The sequence below is a fragment of the Strigops habroptila genome, chromosome Z (genome assembly GCF_004027225.2).
Source record: "Strigops habroptila isolate Jane chromosome Z, bStrHab1.2.pri, whole genome shotgun sequence".
In the NCBI taxonomy this organism is placed as follows: Eukaryota; Metazoa; Chordata; class Aves; order Psittaciformes; family Psittacidae; genus Strigops; species Strigops habroptila.
In genome coordinates, this window is record NC_044302.2 from 14,218,296 (window position 1) to 14,234,560 (window position 16,265).

The 16,265-nt window shown below is 41.9% G+C and overlaps 1 protein-coding gene across 3 annotated transcripts in view; it reads right to left on the reverse strand.

The window, feature by feature from the left end:
- Positions 1 to 6,556: 6,556 nt before the first annotated feature.
- The window catches only part of URI1 (URI1 prefoldin like chaperone), a 45,019-nt gene continuing 35,310 nt past the window's right edge, over positions 6,557 to 16,265 (reverse strand). For all 3 annotated transcript variants that reach the window (XM_030511952.1, XM_030511951.1, XM_030511953.1), the window contains exons 7-11: positions 13,143 to 13,323; positions 12,280 to 12,547; positions 11,583 to 11,725; positions 9,648 to 9,909; positions 6,557 to 7,363 (exon numbers count right to left, since the gene is read on the reverse strand). In XM_030511952.1, the coding sequence (XP_030367812.1) occupies positions 7,175 to 7,363; positions 9,648 to 9,909; positions 11,583 to 11,725; positions 12,280 to 12,547; positions 13,143 to 13,323 (1,043 nt within the window). In that variant the 3' untranslated portion in view covers positions 6,557 to 7,174. The remainder of the gene's footprint in view (positions 7,364 to 9,647; positions 9,910 to 11,582; positions 11,726 to 12,279; positions 12,548 to 13,142; positions 13,324 to 16,265) is intronic.

Sequence of the window (16,265 nt, forward strand, 5' to 3'; positions counted from 1 at the left end):
AATTTTTATAGGGCTTCAGAGAAGTCATACGCAGACTGTATCTTTGTTCAGATTTAACAGTTTAAATATTTCCTTTGTCTAGGATGCAGAGTAATCTTTAGGCAGAGGAGAAGAGGGGGATGGGGTAGGAAATGCCTAAACCTCCCTTCATATTTTGGCAACCTCGTGGCAGGGCCAGCAGCAGGAGCGGTGCCAGGGGCTGATCCCAGTGGGTGCGGGTCCCCCAAGGAGCGGGGGGCAATGGATCAGGCCCCAGCAACTTTGCTGCCTCGGCCAAAGAAGGACTGCGGGAATACCAGCTCCCTCCACGCAACTCGAGTGGGAAGGGGATGAAATGTGTAAAGGGCTATTGTGAATATAGGCTTAAATATGATCCTCTTGCATCAGCCAATTTCTCCGACAAGATATTGCAAGGGTTGCTGTTTCTTAGTAAATAATGATTTTATTGCATCTCTTTAATGAACTGATAACGTGATACACAGTAAATTATCTGCATCTATAACATTACTGAGGATAAGCAGCGTGGTTTTAGTAATTTATACCACAGAGAGACATGCATTATAAAAATAGGAAAATTATTTCCTTTGTTAAAATGTGCAGAAGTCTTTACCTGAGGAACACCAGACAGATTAATCTCCAGAGATCCACTCACTTGTATTTAAGCTGTTGAACTGTTCGCTGTTTTTTTTCCTCAGAACAGTCGAAAAAAACATTTTGTGAGCCAGAATTGACACTGTGGGTATTGTTCCTGCTCACACAAGTTATTAAAATAATTACTAAGCTATTTTGAGGTAACTTGAAGCTTTCTTTAAAACTTAAATCCGAATCTGAAGGAATTAGCGTAAATGATTTGCATTGATGCAAACTGAGGTGTTGCTGGGCACCTCCCAGCAGCGCAGCCCCATCACTCACCACAGCCTGGGGGCTCTGAGATGGCCATTGCTGGGTGGGACGGAGTCTGGGGTGGGAACTGGGTTGGAGAAGCCATTGCTTATGTGGGGCTGCAGAGGGGCTCACGCCAGACCGTGGCACAGCACCCACAGCATCACCCTGCACTGCAGTGCTCGGCCCCGCTCATGATCCGAGGGGGGAAGCAATTTCTGCTGCTCACCCCCATGAAAGGGAGCCCAAAACTATTTGGGATTTGCTGGCTGACTGCAGACACCCACGGCACTTGCTGCCATGGGGCCACACTGGCAGGATCCTCACCTCCCATCCAGCCCAACACCGCCTTTCCTCACCAGCCACCAACAGCCCAGCGTGGCCTGAAACCTGGGTTTGGTCACTTGAGCCAGGGCAGGGTGAGACTGATCCCCATGGGCGATCAGTCCCCAGGGGTGATCAATCCTCACAGGCAATCGATCCCCATGGGTGATCAATCCCATGGGTGATCAAACGCCAGCAGGGTGGGCCACATGCCAGTGTATTTTTCTGTATGCACAGGCGGCCAAGAACAGAGTTATGATGTATCAGGGGATGGTTTGTGGGTTTTGGGGATGGTGGTAGGTTTATTTTTTTGTTTGAGTATCAGCACTAACCTTTCAAAGAGACCAAACTTCACCAACCATGCACTGGGTCACCCCATTAACCCACAGCCCATCCTTCCGAGTGGAGTGCATCTCTGGTGGACTGCAATCATTCTCAATGTAATCATGCTTTAGTATCTTACTTCGAAATTTCAACGGGTAAAAATTCCCCATCTCGGTGTGAGATTGCATCATGAATTCCCTCTGCCTTGTACAGCAGGGAGAGAAAAATACCACTTTTCAGCCTTGCACAATGCTTGATGTAAGTTTTTGAAAACGAGCGCTCCAGTAAGCCCAAAAGTATAGGATAATATGACTCATTTATAGATCCCTGATAATAGATGTGGTTTCTGTTACTCCGTTACCACATCAAGGATTACTCCTGCTCCTTCAGGAAGGACACGGCACCCTCCTCCTCACAAACCATTACCATAAAGCGGGATAAACAACAAATACCACCTTATCATTAGCTGCATGGAGCAGTTCCCATTGATTTATGACGCTAAACACTGCAAGGCTGGAGCGGGCTGCGAGCCCCTTTTCTGCAAACGGTATTTGCACGAGAGCATCATAAAACACAGGGAGTCACCTCACCTGGGCTGGGTTTTGTTCACCAAAAAGAAAAAAACAATCATGTTTTACAACTTGCAGGAATTCTCCCCAATATCTGTTATTAACAACCCCGAGATGGCATTTGCATTTTTATAACCTTGTTACTTAAAAGTGAAACAGTAGAGGGAAGGACTTAGTGGTGGCGTTCCCTGTGCGCTTTAATCCCAGCCTGAGCTTTTTATGCTTGAGAGCACCTTATGATGCTGTAACTAACCTCAAACCTGGAGCAGCAGGAGGGCAACAAACCTCCGAATACAGCAATGTCATGCTTTACAGGCACACTCTCTGCAACAGCATGAATGAAGGGGAAAAAAAAAAAAGCCCCGTTGCCTAGGAAACCCTCCAGTCTTGGTAATTATTACTGTAACTGTCTGCACACCCCACCTATAACAGAAATGAATAATAAATTATCAGCGCTGACTGGCAGCTTTCCGCTGTCGCTTCTGCTCGGCGCTGCGACCTACCGGTGTGCACTGGGAACTGCAGCCCCGCCGCGCACCCCACAGCCCTCCACAGCCCCACATCTCCCCCACAAACCCACACAACCCCCGGGTGGGCTCACGTCACACAACACACACACGGTGTCACAGCAGCGGTGCGTCATGTGCCTCACATCATTGCATCATGGAATGGTTTGGGTTGGAAAGGGCCTTAAAGCTCATCCAGTTCCAACCCCCTGCCACGGGTATCGACACCTTCCACTAGACCAGGTTGCTCCAAGCCCCTGTGTCCAACCTGGCCTTGAACACTGCCAGGGATGGGGCATGTACCACCTCTTCGAGCAACCTCTGCCAGTGTCTCACCACCCTCATGGTGAAGAACCACCAGTAAAGAACCACAGCAAAGAACCACAGGTCGCCTCATCCGCTGCGCAGCATTGAACGACTTCTGCTGGCGGACTAGTTTGTTTAGAAATTAGAACACTCGGAGTGATTTACTGGATTTGATTTAAAAGACACAGCAGGAGTTGGCAAAATTCACATATCATGGGGTTAATGTGGGTTAGAATGGAGCTATTTGTAAAACAAAAATATTGCATACCAAATACACACATCTGATTTCTTTTAATCCCAGCTCATTTTTTGCAACATAAATCACTTTGTTAAAATGAACAGCTAAAACAGCTGGTTTAGACACTTTTGAAACACAAAAATCTGCTGCTTTAGATGCTCTAAGTGAGCAATGAAAAGTGCTAAGTGCAACTAGTCTTACAGGAGACAGAAGGAAATAAATCCAGTTTACCTTTGAGTGCACGTCACGGGCTCCACTGGCCCAAGCCAGGCAGGCAGCTACCAGCACAGAGCCGGCTATGGGAACATGCAACAGCAGTGGCCACCACCAGAGTCTTCCGCTTCTCCAGGCCAGACCCTCAGCTCTTTGGGGAAAACAACCCGTTCTCTGGGTGCAGGCAGCTGCCCACCTGACTTGTGGCCAATTAAGGAAGATTGAAGAGTCAAATTTGCCTCCCAGTAAGGAACAGAAAGGGAGCATGTAATTTGCACTGCATAATTGACGCAATGATGGCCCTGCAAAGGGTTATGTGGGGTGGCTGCAGGGCATGGCATGGCATGGCTGAGACACACTGACTTGTCCCTGTGGCCATGCAGTGCCCACACAGGCTGCTGCCACCATGCTCAGGCCAAAGACATCTTGTGCAGCAATGGGCCATGTCCTTCCTGCTGAGGACACACAAAACCTCTCGGGATACACTGGGAAGAACCAAGCCCCCTTCCTCAGTGGCGCTCCCTGGCACACAAGGAGCTCTTTGGCAGCAGGAAAAGCCATCAGTGGTGTTTCAGAAACAGAATAAACTGTGCCCTTATTATTCCTGCAGTGAATACAACCTCTAACGGCAGTACTGGGGGGAAAAGATGCTCATATCAACAGATTAATTTACCACGAGGAACCCTACATGCCTCAAATCTGGAGCACCATTGCTTCATCCTGGTGTTTGCTTCATCCATGTGTTGGTGGTCACCTGCATTCACTTGTTGGCTTCAGTGTTGCATGAAAAGCAGGTTTTCAGTCCTCATTGAGACAGGCCTTCACATGACCATTTTTTTTTTTCACTCTTTAGATTTTCATCTACTTTGGTAGATTTCATTTTTGTTCAGCGTTTGCAAACATTCTATAAGAACCCTGCAGCCGTCTCTTCTTGCTCTAGGCACTGCACAGCGAATCTAGTGGTAAAGCCCAATGAAGAGCCTCAAGATGAAACATCATTCCAGGCTGCAAACCCTCTGACAAGTAAATATACTGCAGAAAGGGCACAGACACATTCAGGCTCCCTATTAGGGAAAACACTCATGTGCTTAGTTTTAAGCATGTGGTTAAATCCATTCTTCTTTGCAAAATCTTTGCGACATAAGCACATGCCAAAGTGCATTCCTGAGTAAGGATGCTTCCCTGAACCGAGGCCATAATTCATTAAAACCCAAGGTGCATTTATCCTACTTTTTCCCGTGAGCAGGGATGTGAAAAAAGGGGAGGTGGGGGGGAGAAGAAAACAAAGAATTAATTTTGATTTGAAACTGATGTACGGTGACAAGGGGCATTTGATTTTGTTGAAGTAACTAGAAGCGGGAAGTATTTCAGAAGATATCTAAATAAATCTTTTTAAAGGTGTTTTTTTTTTTTTCCTCTCTCTCTTTCTCTCCTTTTCCCTCTAATTACCCATGTCTGGTAGTCTTGGATCTCAACCCCTTGTTATTTAAAATACATATTCATGGAACTATATTTTACAGTTGCACTGTTCTGGTTACAAAATAGCTTCTACTTTTCTAGGACATAATTTCATTTTGTTTAGCCAAGAATTCATTAAAGAAGCTATAAATAACCTCCTTTAAATATTTAGCCATGAATAGAGGGTGGACTGGCATTGATGGCTTATTTTAGTACTAATGCAATATGCCTTAAAAAAAAAAGAATCCGCATTTGAGCATGAATCGAGTTAATCATTAACGCTTTCACTGCGATCCTCAGAATCTACTTACAAGGGAGGTTGCCCCCTCCCAGCCAAGCTCTGGGCACAGGAGGGATGCACTACTTCTCCTTCAGTTCTTTCAGCAAGCCATGGTTTGCTCTGTCCCATGGGAGGAGGCAGCCCCGCAGCGCTGGGGGCTGCTCCCCAGGCAGGGACCCGGCTACTGGCCCCTTCTCACACTCTTGCTGCCCAGCACCTTCTGCCACCTTCCCAAACATGCAGCAGAGCATCAGACTTCGACGGAGATGGCCTTTTGTAAAGGGCATCTTAGGAGAAGTCCCAATGCCTCCACCTCCCTTGTAAGCACAGAGAGGCAAAAAGGGATGAAAGTGGGGGAATTGATGATGCCGTGTTAATATCCTATGAGCTGTGAGGAGGTGTTCAAGGTCAGGCTGGACGTGGTTCTGCACAATCTAATCTAGCTGAAGTTGTCCCTTCTCATTGCAAGGGGGTTGGACTAGATGACCTTTGAAAGTACTTCCAAGCCAAACTATTCTGGATTCTATGATTTGGGAGCAAAGATGCAGTTATTTTAGGGGAAGATAAGAAAATGGCAGCAGATGATGCCCTGCTCATGGATTGCTGAGGTTTGGAGAACCAGATGCTGGTGGGTCTGAAGCTGCCCCTTCATAAAGCCACAGAATCATGCCCAAAAGCAAAGCCTTCCTTACATCTCTCAAGCCTTTCTGCCTCACTTCTTAGGCTGAGGCTTAATGATGTCAGCTGGAGAGTAACATCAGTTTAAAGTACTCCAGCTCCTCATGCCCTCTGCCAATGTTCTCCCTTGTTTTCCTTGCTCAACACATTACCCCTCTAACTGTGCTGATACAGACACGCTGACAAAGAGATTAGGAAACTCACTAGCTTCAATAAAACACACACAGCTATTGATAAAAGCAAACCCAGTAGTGTGGGTTTTAAACCCAGCTCTGCCACCTATTATCATTCAAGGGCTAGCCCTGACCAAGGCTGTGTCAGCACGAGGGAGGGGATGGCAAGAAGACAGGAAGGAGCTGCTGGGCAGGGACTCCTGAAGCCAGGATTGCTCTCAGTCGTGAGAAGGATACATAAGGATACATAAAACTGTACCCCAAGTGCTGCAGCATTGCTGTATTTTGAAATAAAGTTGAAGCATTATGACATTTTTCCTTCGTGCTGACTCCCTCTGGGCATTCCCAAGACAATTACAATGTTTTCTGAGTATACAAAAGAACTAGGAGATTTTGTAATCAGTGTCGGAGTTTATGCTTCTCTCCTTAAGAGCATTCAATTTCCATGCACATTCTTTAGCAAGAGGTTAAAACACAATGGCAGAAGAGAATGGACTGCTTTTATGTCCATGTGGTAGTAAACACTTCAAGCTAGAAATGCAAGTTCAAAATGAAAAGCTCTCTGTGTTCTTTCCAAATCAGTAGTAAAGCAACAAAGAAACACACAACTTTCACAGCTTTTTTACTGAAAATTTAATTTTACAAAATACCCTTTTCCATCAAAGAAACTTCCCTGCAATGTACGTGAACCCAGTGTTTTATAGATCTGTACAGTGAGATATCAGAGAGGTTTGAAAGAAGGAAGAAAACTTTCAGCAGACACCTAGTTGCAAAACCTACAGCAATGTGAATACAAGTGTGTCTTAAAACACTAAAGAAAGTAATGCAATATAACTAGTGAATCTATTTGAAATGTGAGAAGTTTCCTTAAAATGGTCCATATGGTACGTAGAACATCACAGCTGGCACTAAACTGCCTGTATTTAGGCTTAAACACAAAAACAATGTGTGTAAGGAACAGTTTTCTGAAAAAGAACCCAAGTGCTGCTCTTGTAAGGCAAACATACACAAAGGTGCTGACAGCACACAGGGAAACCCACCAATTGAGATGAAAACTCAAGTGTTCAAACAGTGAACCTTTTTAAACTTGCCAATAAACATTCCAAGGATAACCGATGCCAAACTAACAAGAGGACACCCTTTTAGCGAGCGACGTGTCGCACATACAGTCCTACACAGTCTCAACAAATATGCACAGATATATCTGGTTGGCTGGGCAGGACCTAGGTGGGCTGCTGCATCCTGGCAGCTTTGAACTTTGAAATCCTCTTTGGAGGTTCTTCTGATGCTTCAGACAAGACTTCGTCTGATTTCCACTCCAGAATGGTAGGCAGGACGGGGTGAGCAATGACTGGGTGTGGTATTAAAGAGGGAGACAAAGGCTCCTTTTCTATAACAGTTCCGGAAAATGCCTACAACAGAGGAGAATACTCAAAATGAGCTAATAAAATGCAAATGTGAAGCTATGCCCATAAGGTCATTACCCTATATTAGCCTGATTAGGATTGTTATTTCTCTTAATCGAAAGTAAAGAAATGTCTTTAAATCAATGATCATTCCTTGCGTAAGTAACCAGATTGTAATTAACCTCAAAATATAGCTTGTTCAAAGATGACCAAACGAAAGACAGTGTCTTAAAAGTACTACTTCATTTCATTCCTCCTTATGTGGTATAAGTGATCTAAAAATTTGCTTCCTCACTGACACATGCTCAAGAAATAAACCAGCTGATGTAATATGTAACTTCATTTTGGATAAGGAACGTAGAGATTTTGCAAAGTTGAAGCATGTCAGCATTTCCACCATACGTCATATTTTATGACTTAGTATCTTCTAATTGCATCAAGCTGACATACTGCATACAAATTGGCAAGCACATATTTTGTTTGTTCTTTCCTCCTTACCAAATATGATCAAAAAATGGTGAAAGCAATTTATACTTAAGAGAAAGGCAAACGTGCCTCCAACTATTTCTTTCAACTTGACTCTATAAAAGGTCTAATAAAAACATTTAATGTTTAAAAATTATAATTTATATGCAGTCAATTATAGGACTTAATCCTTTTTAACTTAGCTAAGAAATGATTCTTGGAAACCGTTGGGATAAAAGCAGCTCAGAACTACTTTTTCTAAACATATTTAAGAACAAATCAACCTGCTATGTATTGAAAACAGAAAATTCAGAATGCCTAAGGACCAGCAGAAGCAGTTTACATCCAAGGTTTGATGCTCAGACTGGGCACAAAGGAATGCACACCAGATTCATTAACTACGCTTAGTTCTGCTTCTTCATAACTCAGTTACCAAGAAAAACAAAGCAAAACAAACCAACCATTCTTTTCTTGCAGGACCTGCAAAAAAGCAGTGGGGTTTTGTTTTCTGCTCCAGTAGCCAAAGTCTGCCTAAAGCTGTGCCTGTACACAACTGCCTTGTTCTGACACCACGCTTGTTTTCAGAAACAGGTAAGCAGAATCGTGGTAAAATCAGAAGCAAAAGGAAGAAAGTTAGTGTGTTGCAAACATATTTCAAACACCCACAAAACCAACCAAAACCACAGCCAACGGTGTTTGAGAAAGCATGTCTAACTGGAGTGGCTTGCTCTCTCTCTCCTTAAGTTACTTAACACATTATACTGTAAAGAATAATCATGCCATATTCAAAAAATGGAGTGAGTGTACTTAGATGTTTTATAATAATATAGCAAATATATTCCAGAAAGTCTAGAACATGAAGTGCTAACTCTACAGATGGATCTTCCACCATCAATCACATCCTGCCTGGATTTGTCTGTAGCTGTCTGCATGAAAAGTGATGATAAACAATAGCTTTTATGAGGAATTCATTTCTTGTAGAAAATAATTATTTTTTTTAAACAGAGTTTACATTGAACTTGCTCATTGCATTGGAAATTACTGAAAACTGTTTCCTCTAGTTTGAAAAGAATTAGTGAAAGTTCTTACACAATAAAAATGAAGAATACTCTGCCCTGAATTTCAGAGCAGCAGCTACATTTAATTCTTGTATTCACCCAGTCACTAAAGCAACTGTACATTTTCCCTCATATTGTAGAGTCTCTTTCCTTTACAATGAAGCCCCGAACTTTCCAAACATGTGAAAATAGACTTGTTTGGGATCACGAATGGCCCTAATCTGGAAGAGGATGAGTAGAGGTGTAGTGCTTCCTTCCACAGGGCAATTCCTCTGTCTTTGGCAAGTCCAAGTAACTCCACTGGTATTTGTGTCTATTAATACTTAAAAACACCACCTGGAAACTAGCTGCCAGGTAGCTGTGCAACACAGGTTGCAGAGAATCAACTCTCCTCTCTCACCAACTATGAAGCACAGTTTTTTTTTTTTAGTTTTTTTTTTTTTTAAATCCTGCTGTATATCCTGCAGGGACATTTTCAGGATGACCCAGTAAACACGACACTGGTTTCATCACTCCAGCAAATGACTACTTCATCAAATCCTCATGGAAGAGCTTCAGGTCCTGGGGAAGCCCCTGACTCGTCTTCTCCCTTCTGCCCCCATGATGCCTATGACAGAACTTGTCACCCATAATGTCCTTCTGAAGCAAATTAGGTAGGAGTTAGAAAATTATTTTACAGAAATCAAACTGATGGTATAGACAACTACAGTCATTAAATTTCTTGTTTTTATCCCTGCCAACGATCAATAATTAATTAAAAACTGTACCTCGGCTGTCCCTGAAGAGGGAGGAAGCTTTTTCGGTGGCTGCTGCTGCCCCTCCTCCTCCTCCTCCTCCTCCAGTACGCCTTCGCTGTTGTCACTCTGAGTGGCTTCATCATAGCTAATACTCCTCTGAACTCCTCGTCTGTCATCAAATTCAGCAGCACTGTTCTCACTGGTATCGCTACAAACACTGTTCTCTCTGCTTCGAGACTTCAAAATTGATTTACGAGGGACATACTCTCCATTCACAACATCAACAAAGACTCTATAAAGGAAAATGTTAGCTTTAATAAACCATTTCAGGATCAGATGACAAAGTTACAGTGATTTTGCTTTGTTTTTTGTACAAATTAATTATGATGTGCTTTTCCGACTTTTTTGCTGCAGAATTACAATACTGTACCTTCAGAGGCATTTTATTTACCAACATACAAGAATCAATTCTGCAGAGCAAACACTGTTATGTCCTTTATTCAAGAATTAAGTTGGTACACTCTTCCAGCAGAAAACGTATAGCTCTTTGAAAAGTGTTAGGAAATGGAATAGTGTGAGTTATCCAAGTTAGAAAAAAGGTAAACTAGACAATTGTCAGGGTTGTTTCGGTGAAGAGAAACAGAATATCACAATGACTGAAGGTTTTCTAGAATGAAGTCCTTGTCAGGTGTAGAATATAAAAACAAATACTTGAAACATTCATTGCACATGGGAAGGATGAAGCTTGTTCCTGACAAGTGCCATACTCTCCTGCTTTCAGTCAGAGGGGGGAAAAAAAAAAAAAAAAGGGAAAAAATAAGCTTTTAAGATCAGATCAACACGAAGACACTTTTCAAGTATTATCAAACTGCAAACTGATAAAGAGGCCTCTTCCTACAGTACTCCATCTCCATGACTTAAAGAAGTCAAGGGTGCGTGGAGAAGAAAGAGTGGCATTAGAAGACAGTGCCAATTTTTTCAAACTCACGAAGGAGAAGCCCAATGACTGGACGGGTTTTAAGGGTGTTTCTTAACAGCTTTATTCATCAGGCACTCCTGGGAACACTTGCATCTCTCTACAGAAATTGGGGTTCCTTTGCAGAGCTCTGGGAGAGCACCCCGGAAGAATCCTCTACCTCATCTTCAGCCCCAGCAGCACTAATTACAGAAAGGGTTTTAAGCTCTCCCACTTTGTGACACGTTTTTTAAGATATTTATGTTCCTGAATACACTGACATACAAATGCAGTGTGATTTTCACAAGCACTTAATCAAACCATCTAATAGGTGTCTGTGTATATCTTTACAAACCTAAATACTTGGTTTAACTCTCCTTGTCACCCTAGTTTTTTATTTTATAGAGTCCTCTAAGCCCAACAACATTTCTCAGGCTCTCTCGACTGTGGGTGTTTTACAGGTGAGCACTTACGTTTACAAAGAATAGAGACAGGCACGGATTAAAGCCAGGGAGAGCAAATGCAAGAGAAACTATGCCAACAGAGACCTGAGTATATTCTGAAGATACTAGAAGGAAGAGACAAAAACTGGCAATTAGTAACTGAGAAAGGAGAAGTATTAAAAGGGATAGGTCTGGTCCGTTCTGCTTGAAAACAAATACAGAAGCAAAAGATATGGAATTAGCCAGAAGATATAACATCACTGCTATATCCCTTTACCCAGATGATATATACTGACAAATTTACCTCCATTTCAGAAGGTCTGAAAAAGTAGATGAATGATGAATTGCTAGCTGGAAAAGGAAATTTTAAGCTTAAAAATGTTTTACAGATATGAAAGAGCAGCAACCATGCAGAAGCCACAAACTTTCATTTTTAAGTAGTAAACTCAGTTCCAGCTGTTTATTTCAGGAAACAGTAGGCTCTGTTTCGTACTATAGGTGAACAGAAATGAAAAGAGAAGGTCTGCAGAGGGGAAAGCTCACGCGCCAATGCTACGAATCACACACCGGTAAATATCTGCTGGGGTTTTGATGTTAGGCAGCTCTGGAGTTGCATGGCCATTGCCACTGCTGTTCTTCCGTTTACGCTTGGCCTCTTCTTTCTTTTCGCTGAATTTCAAAGTAGTATTTTTTCCTGTGTTTATTCTTACCTGAAAATTGAACACAAAGGATGGTCTAGACCATAAAATCAACAATCACTAGGCTGCAAATCAACTGACTTCTGACATTCTCCTATCCAAGCAGTTGGGAACTATGAACCATAGATAAGTTAAAGAAACGTATGAATGGTAACATTCATAGTGTGAACTGTTTACCACTTGCACTAGGCTGGGGCATTTCTTTGCACTAATACACACAGATTTTGCATATAATATACGAAAATCTGCTTGTTCAAACTCTGCTCAACAGCTGAGTTGTCCAACAGTTAATTTAAAGTCCAGTAAAAAGTAATTTTAAAAAGTCCTAGATAGGATACTACCTTTCCAGAAGCCAAGACAGCAAGCATACCTTTGAAGATCATTTTTTTAATACCATATTTGATACTGAAGGATTTAAACAGTGGGTTTCAGGCATTTGAAAAAAAATCCAAAATGTCACCTACAGTTACCATTCTACATTATCTACAATCTTCTATCTTAGATATAGACATGGTATATATGTCTTATGGAATCTCTTGAGAAAAAGATATATATAAAGTACAAACCCTTTTAGGTTCAACAGTATGAGAGAAAAAAATAGTTGGAACAGAGTTATCTCCAACATCTATATCGTCTTCATCATCACTGTGATAGTAAGTAGAGCCATTAAGTTGGCCACCAAACAAGTCTGAATTTGTTACTTGTTTGTGGAAGTTGCCCTGAGTAAGAGAGTCTTCTGCTCTATACGTCCCATTCAGATCCGTCCTCTTATCTTCTTTCTCCTCTTCAGAGGAGCTTGCATCTTCTCCATTTGTCTCAACTGTACCAGGCATCCTATGAAATGAAAAATATCCAAGTGAACTGAGGCAATTCATACTCTTGAGAGACACAGGCATATAAAATCATGAACAAGCCTGTATGTAATTTTCTTTAGCCAGGTACTGTATTTTTAGCCAGATTGTGGAACCTTTTTAACAGTCTGTAAGAATGACTATGTCCTTCCCGTATCAACTGGAAATACCAAAACTGTGACATTCTGGCTAATGATATATGTATTGCTTTAGGATCAGAACAGATCTCAGGATGTCATTAAATACTAAATGTGTCAACTCCTACATTGTAAATGTAGGATTTTTCTAGCCTGTGGGAAATGGATTTTACTTCCCCCTTTTTTATCATCCTAAAGAAAAAATACTATACTGCTGGACTGCTATGGTTGCACAAAAGAGGCAGGTTTTAGCACCTTTGGCCTTGCAGTGCATGCTTTGTTCATGTTTCACCCTTCTTCCAGCTATTATAATTTTAACTGCATTTAATTAATAGCCTATCAGCTATTTGCACTCACGGCAAGATCCTCTGTGTACAAATAGAATCACATGCCTGTAGCTTTCTGAGCTCTAAACCTGACAGCGCTACTGCAGCACTGTACCTGTCGAGTTCACCAAGTAACGTTTCTTGTCTCTCGAGCTCTTCTAAACGGGCCCACAGTTCCTCCTCCGACTGAAAATGGCCCACGGATTTTGTATCATTTCCATTCACTGGAAAATCCACCTCAAAAACATTTGATACTTTTGGCTTTGAGTGAGGTTTGTGAGCAGTTCTGTATTTTCCTGTGTAATGAAAAACAAGATGCAATTACTAAAGCAATTGACAAAAAACCAAAAAAAAGAAACAAAAAACCCCCCCAAACATTGGGGGTTGGGAAAAACCCCCAGAGGAATTAAGGGATATGAGCAGAACATTTTCCATTTCAAATTATTGTTTAACTGTTTAAGTGAAACTGTCAATGAACCAGAGCACGAGTACAGGATAATAGTCTAATAGTCTCCGGATGTTAGAGACATACCAAGGCAAAGCAGAGATGTTTATTGACAAAGCAGGAAACACTGATCCTTTGACACTTTTATTACAACGTGGCATTTTTTACCTCTTGTGCCAAACAGGAGACTTTGATTTGCTCTGACAGAAACCAGCGTGTGAATGAGACATTTGCTCACCGCCCCATTAACAGCAACATTTTATTTACCAAGAAAACAAACCTAGTTTGTACTTTTGCTCATTTTGGGCAAAGTTACCTATATTTAAAGAGCACAGCCTTTCTGGTTTTGGTTGTATTTTTTTAAATTCACAGTGAAGATCATTAAAAATGATCCCCAGAGTCATCTGGAAAATCTGATCAAAATCCAGTCATTATGAATCACTTATTTTGGTGAAAAAGACCCCCTCTGAACGGCACAGAAAAACCTGCCTTTCAGAAATAATAAATATATATCCATTTAAAGCTTCAAAGGTGACCCAAGATACACACTTGTGAGTAAACGGTAGTCACCAACAAGTTCTTGCTGGCATTTAAAAGCTTTGCTACCCAGTAAAACAGTGCATCCACTGAGGATGGGGAATACTTTCTACCATTTGAGTGCTGTCTAGCACATAGGGAACAAACCGCCTGCCAACAATACTAATGCTTTAGCCCTGTCTGTGTGAAGGGCAAGACTGCTCCTTCGATCCCCCTTCTCCCAGAGACTGGCAGTTCCTGGGGCATCGCCTCTACCTGCACAGTCCCAGGCAGCTTCCCAAGGGAAATTCCTACTCTCTGCCCATCAGCACCCGCACACAGGATCCGCACCTCTTTGCAGAGGGGAGGACCCTTCCCCTTCCATCCCTGCCACAAATACACCCAACACTTTGTCTGTACAGTGTGACTCAGTATCTCAGGGGGGAAACTCTGTTTTGTGCATCTAATCAACAGTAATACAGCGTCCTCGTTATTCAGCATCCTTCAAGTTTTAGAATCCTCTTTCTCTTAACTAATTGTGCGGCCATTTTTTTTTATTTTAAGGACTTGTGGCTTAAGGATATCCTTATTCAAATACGTCAGCTTATACTTTAATCCTGAGTTAAATACAAATTCAATAGCAACATTAAAAAGCAAACAGGTGACTGTAAGTAATGTTAGAATGTGTATCCCTTACTCTTCCACGGGACAGCATTTTTCATCATCTCATTAAGAAAAGACTGAAAAGTACTTTATTGAGATTTGAATATAAATTGAGGTAAGCCAAGCAATCAGAGTAGCTTGGGAGAATTTCATTTGGTATAATTACAAAATTAATAAATAAAATTTGGAAGGATTAGTTAACAATCTATTTCAATTTGATTTTCAGATTATGCCTTCCCAATTTCTTTCAGATACACTTCAGTGTTAATCACTGACTTGACTACCAAGGTAAGCATGTGGCTTCCTGAACACCAGCAAGTGCTTCAATGTGCCAGTGGTTTTCCCTCCTCATTCTAATAAACTTGTCCATTAGAAAACCAGGTCAGATCCCAAAGACAACAGAAGATAACCACTTGCTGCTCCAATATCATCTGTGCTCACTCACTGCCGCTACAAAGCACCACCATTAACTTCATACACTAACAAAAAAAAGTGAAATATTAAAATCCAGAATGGAGAGTCAGCAATAAACTAATGAGATGCTCAGGATACTTGTCCTTGCCTTCTTCAGAGATACAGCCCATTTCCATGTGAATAAAACCAGTTCCTAGCCTGCTGAAGCCCAGGCTGCCCCAAAATAATCGCCAAGTTATTCTTTTAGTTACTTTTCTCTCAATCTCATTAGAGATTGGTGCTGATAGAGAACGTACATAATTCCCACTTACAGATTTTCAGCAAAAATTAGGATGACTTCAGAGGACAATGATGATGATGAAAATTTAGGATGCAATAAAGCTGCACAAAGGCTGACCTGGCATCCATAGCATGCTGCTCTATTAACACTACTACAATGGGATTAATTTCCCAGAATGTTACTCCTCCTATTTTGCAATGACATCTACCCAGAGTAGATACCCCTGTGGCAGTATAACCCCAGCCAGCAATTAAGTACCCCGCAGCCACTTGCTCACTCTCCCCTGCCTTCAATGGGACGGGGAAGAGAATCAGAAGGTAGTAAAACCCATGGGTTGAGATAAGAACAGTTTAATAACTGAAATAAAGTAAAATATAATAAGAGTAACAGTAATAGTATTAATACAAAGAAATATATAGAGATAAAAATAAAAGCCAAAAACCATAAGTGATACACAATACAATTGCTCACTGCCTGCTGACTGATGTCCAGCCCATCTCCAAGCAACAACTGGGGGCTCCTGGCCAACTCCCCCCAGTTTCTGTACTGAGCATAATGCTCTGTGGTATAGAATAACCTTTTGGTCAGTTTGGGTCAGGTGCCCTGTCTCTGCTCCCTCCCAGCTTCTTGTACCCCTCCTCACTGGCAGAGCATGAGACTGAAAAGTCCTTGATCAGGGTAAGTGCTACTTAAAACAACTAAAACATTGGTGTGTTATCAGCACTTGTTCTCACACTAAAGCCAAAACACAGCATTGCACCAGCTACCAGGAAGAAAATTAACTCTATCCCAGACAAAACCAGGACACCCCCTTGGTCAGCCTTGGCATATAAAGAATATTGTGATTTATTCCAGAAAAATGGAATGTTGAACTGCCCAGCTCAGGCCTCTGCAAACCACAAAGTACTACTCCTTCTCAA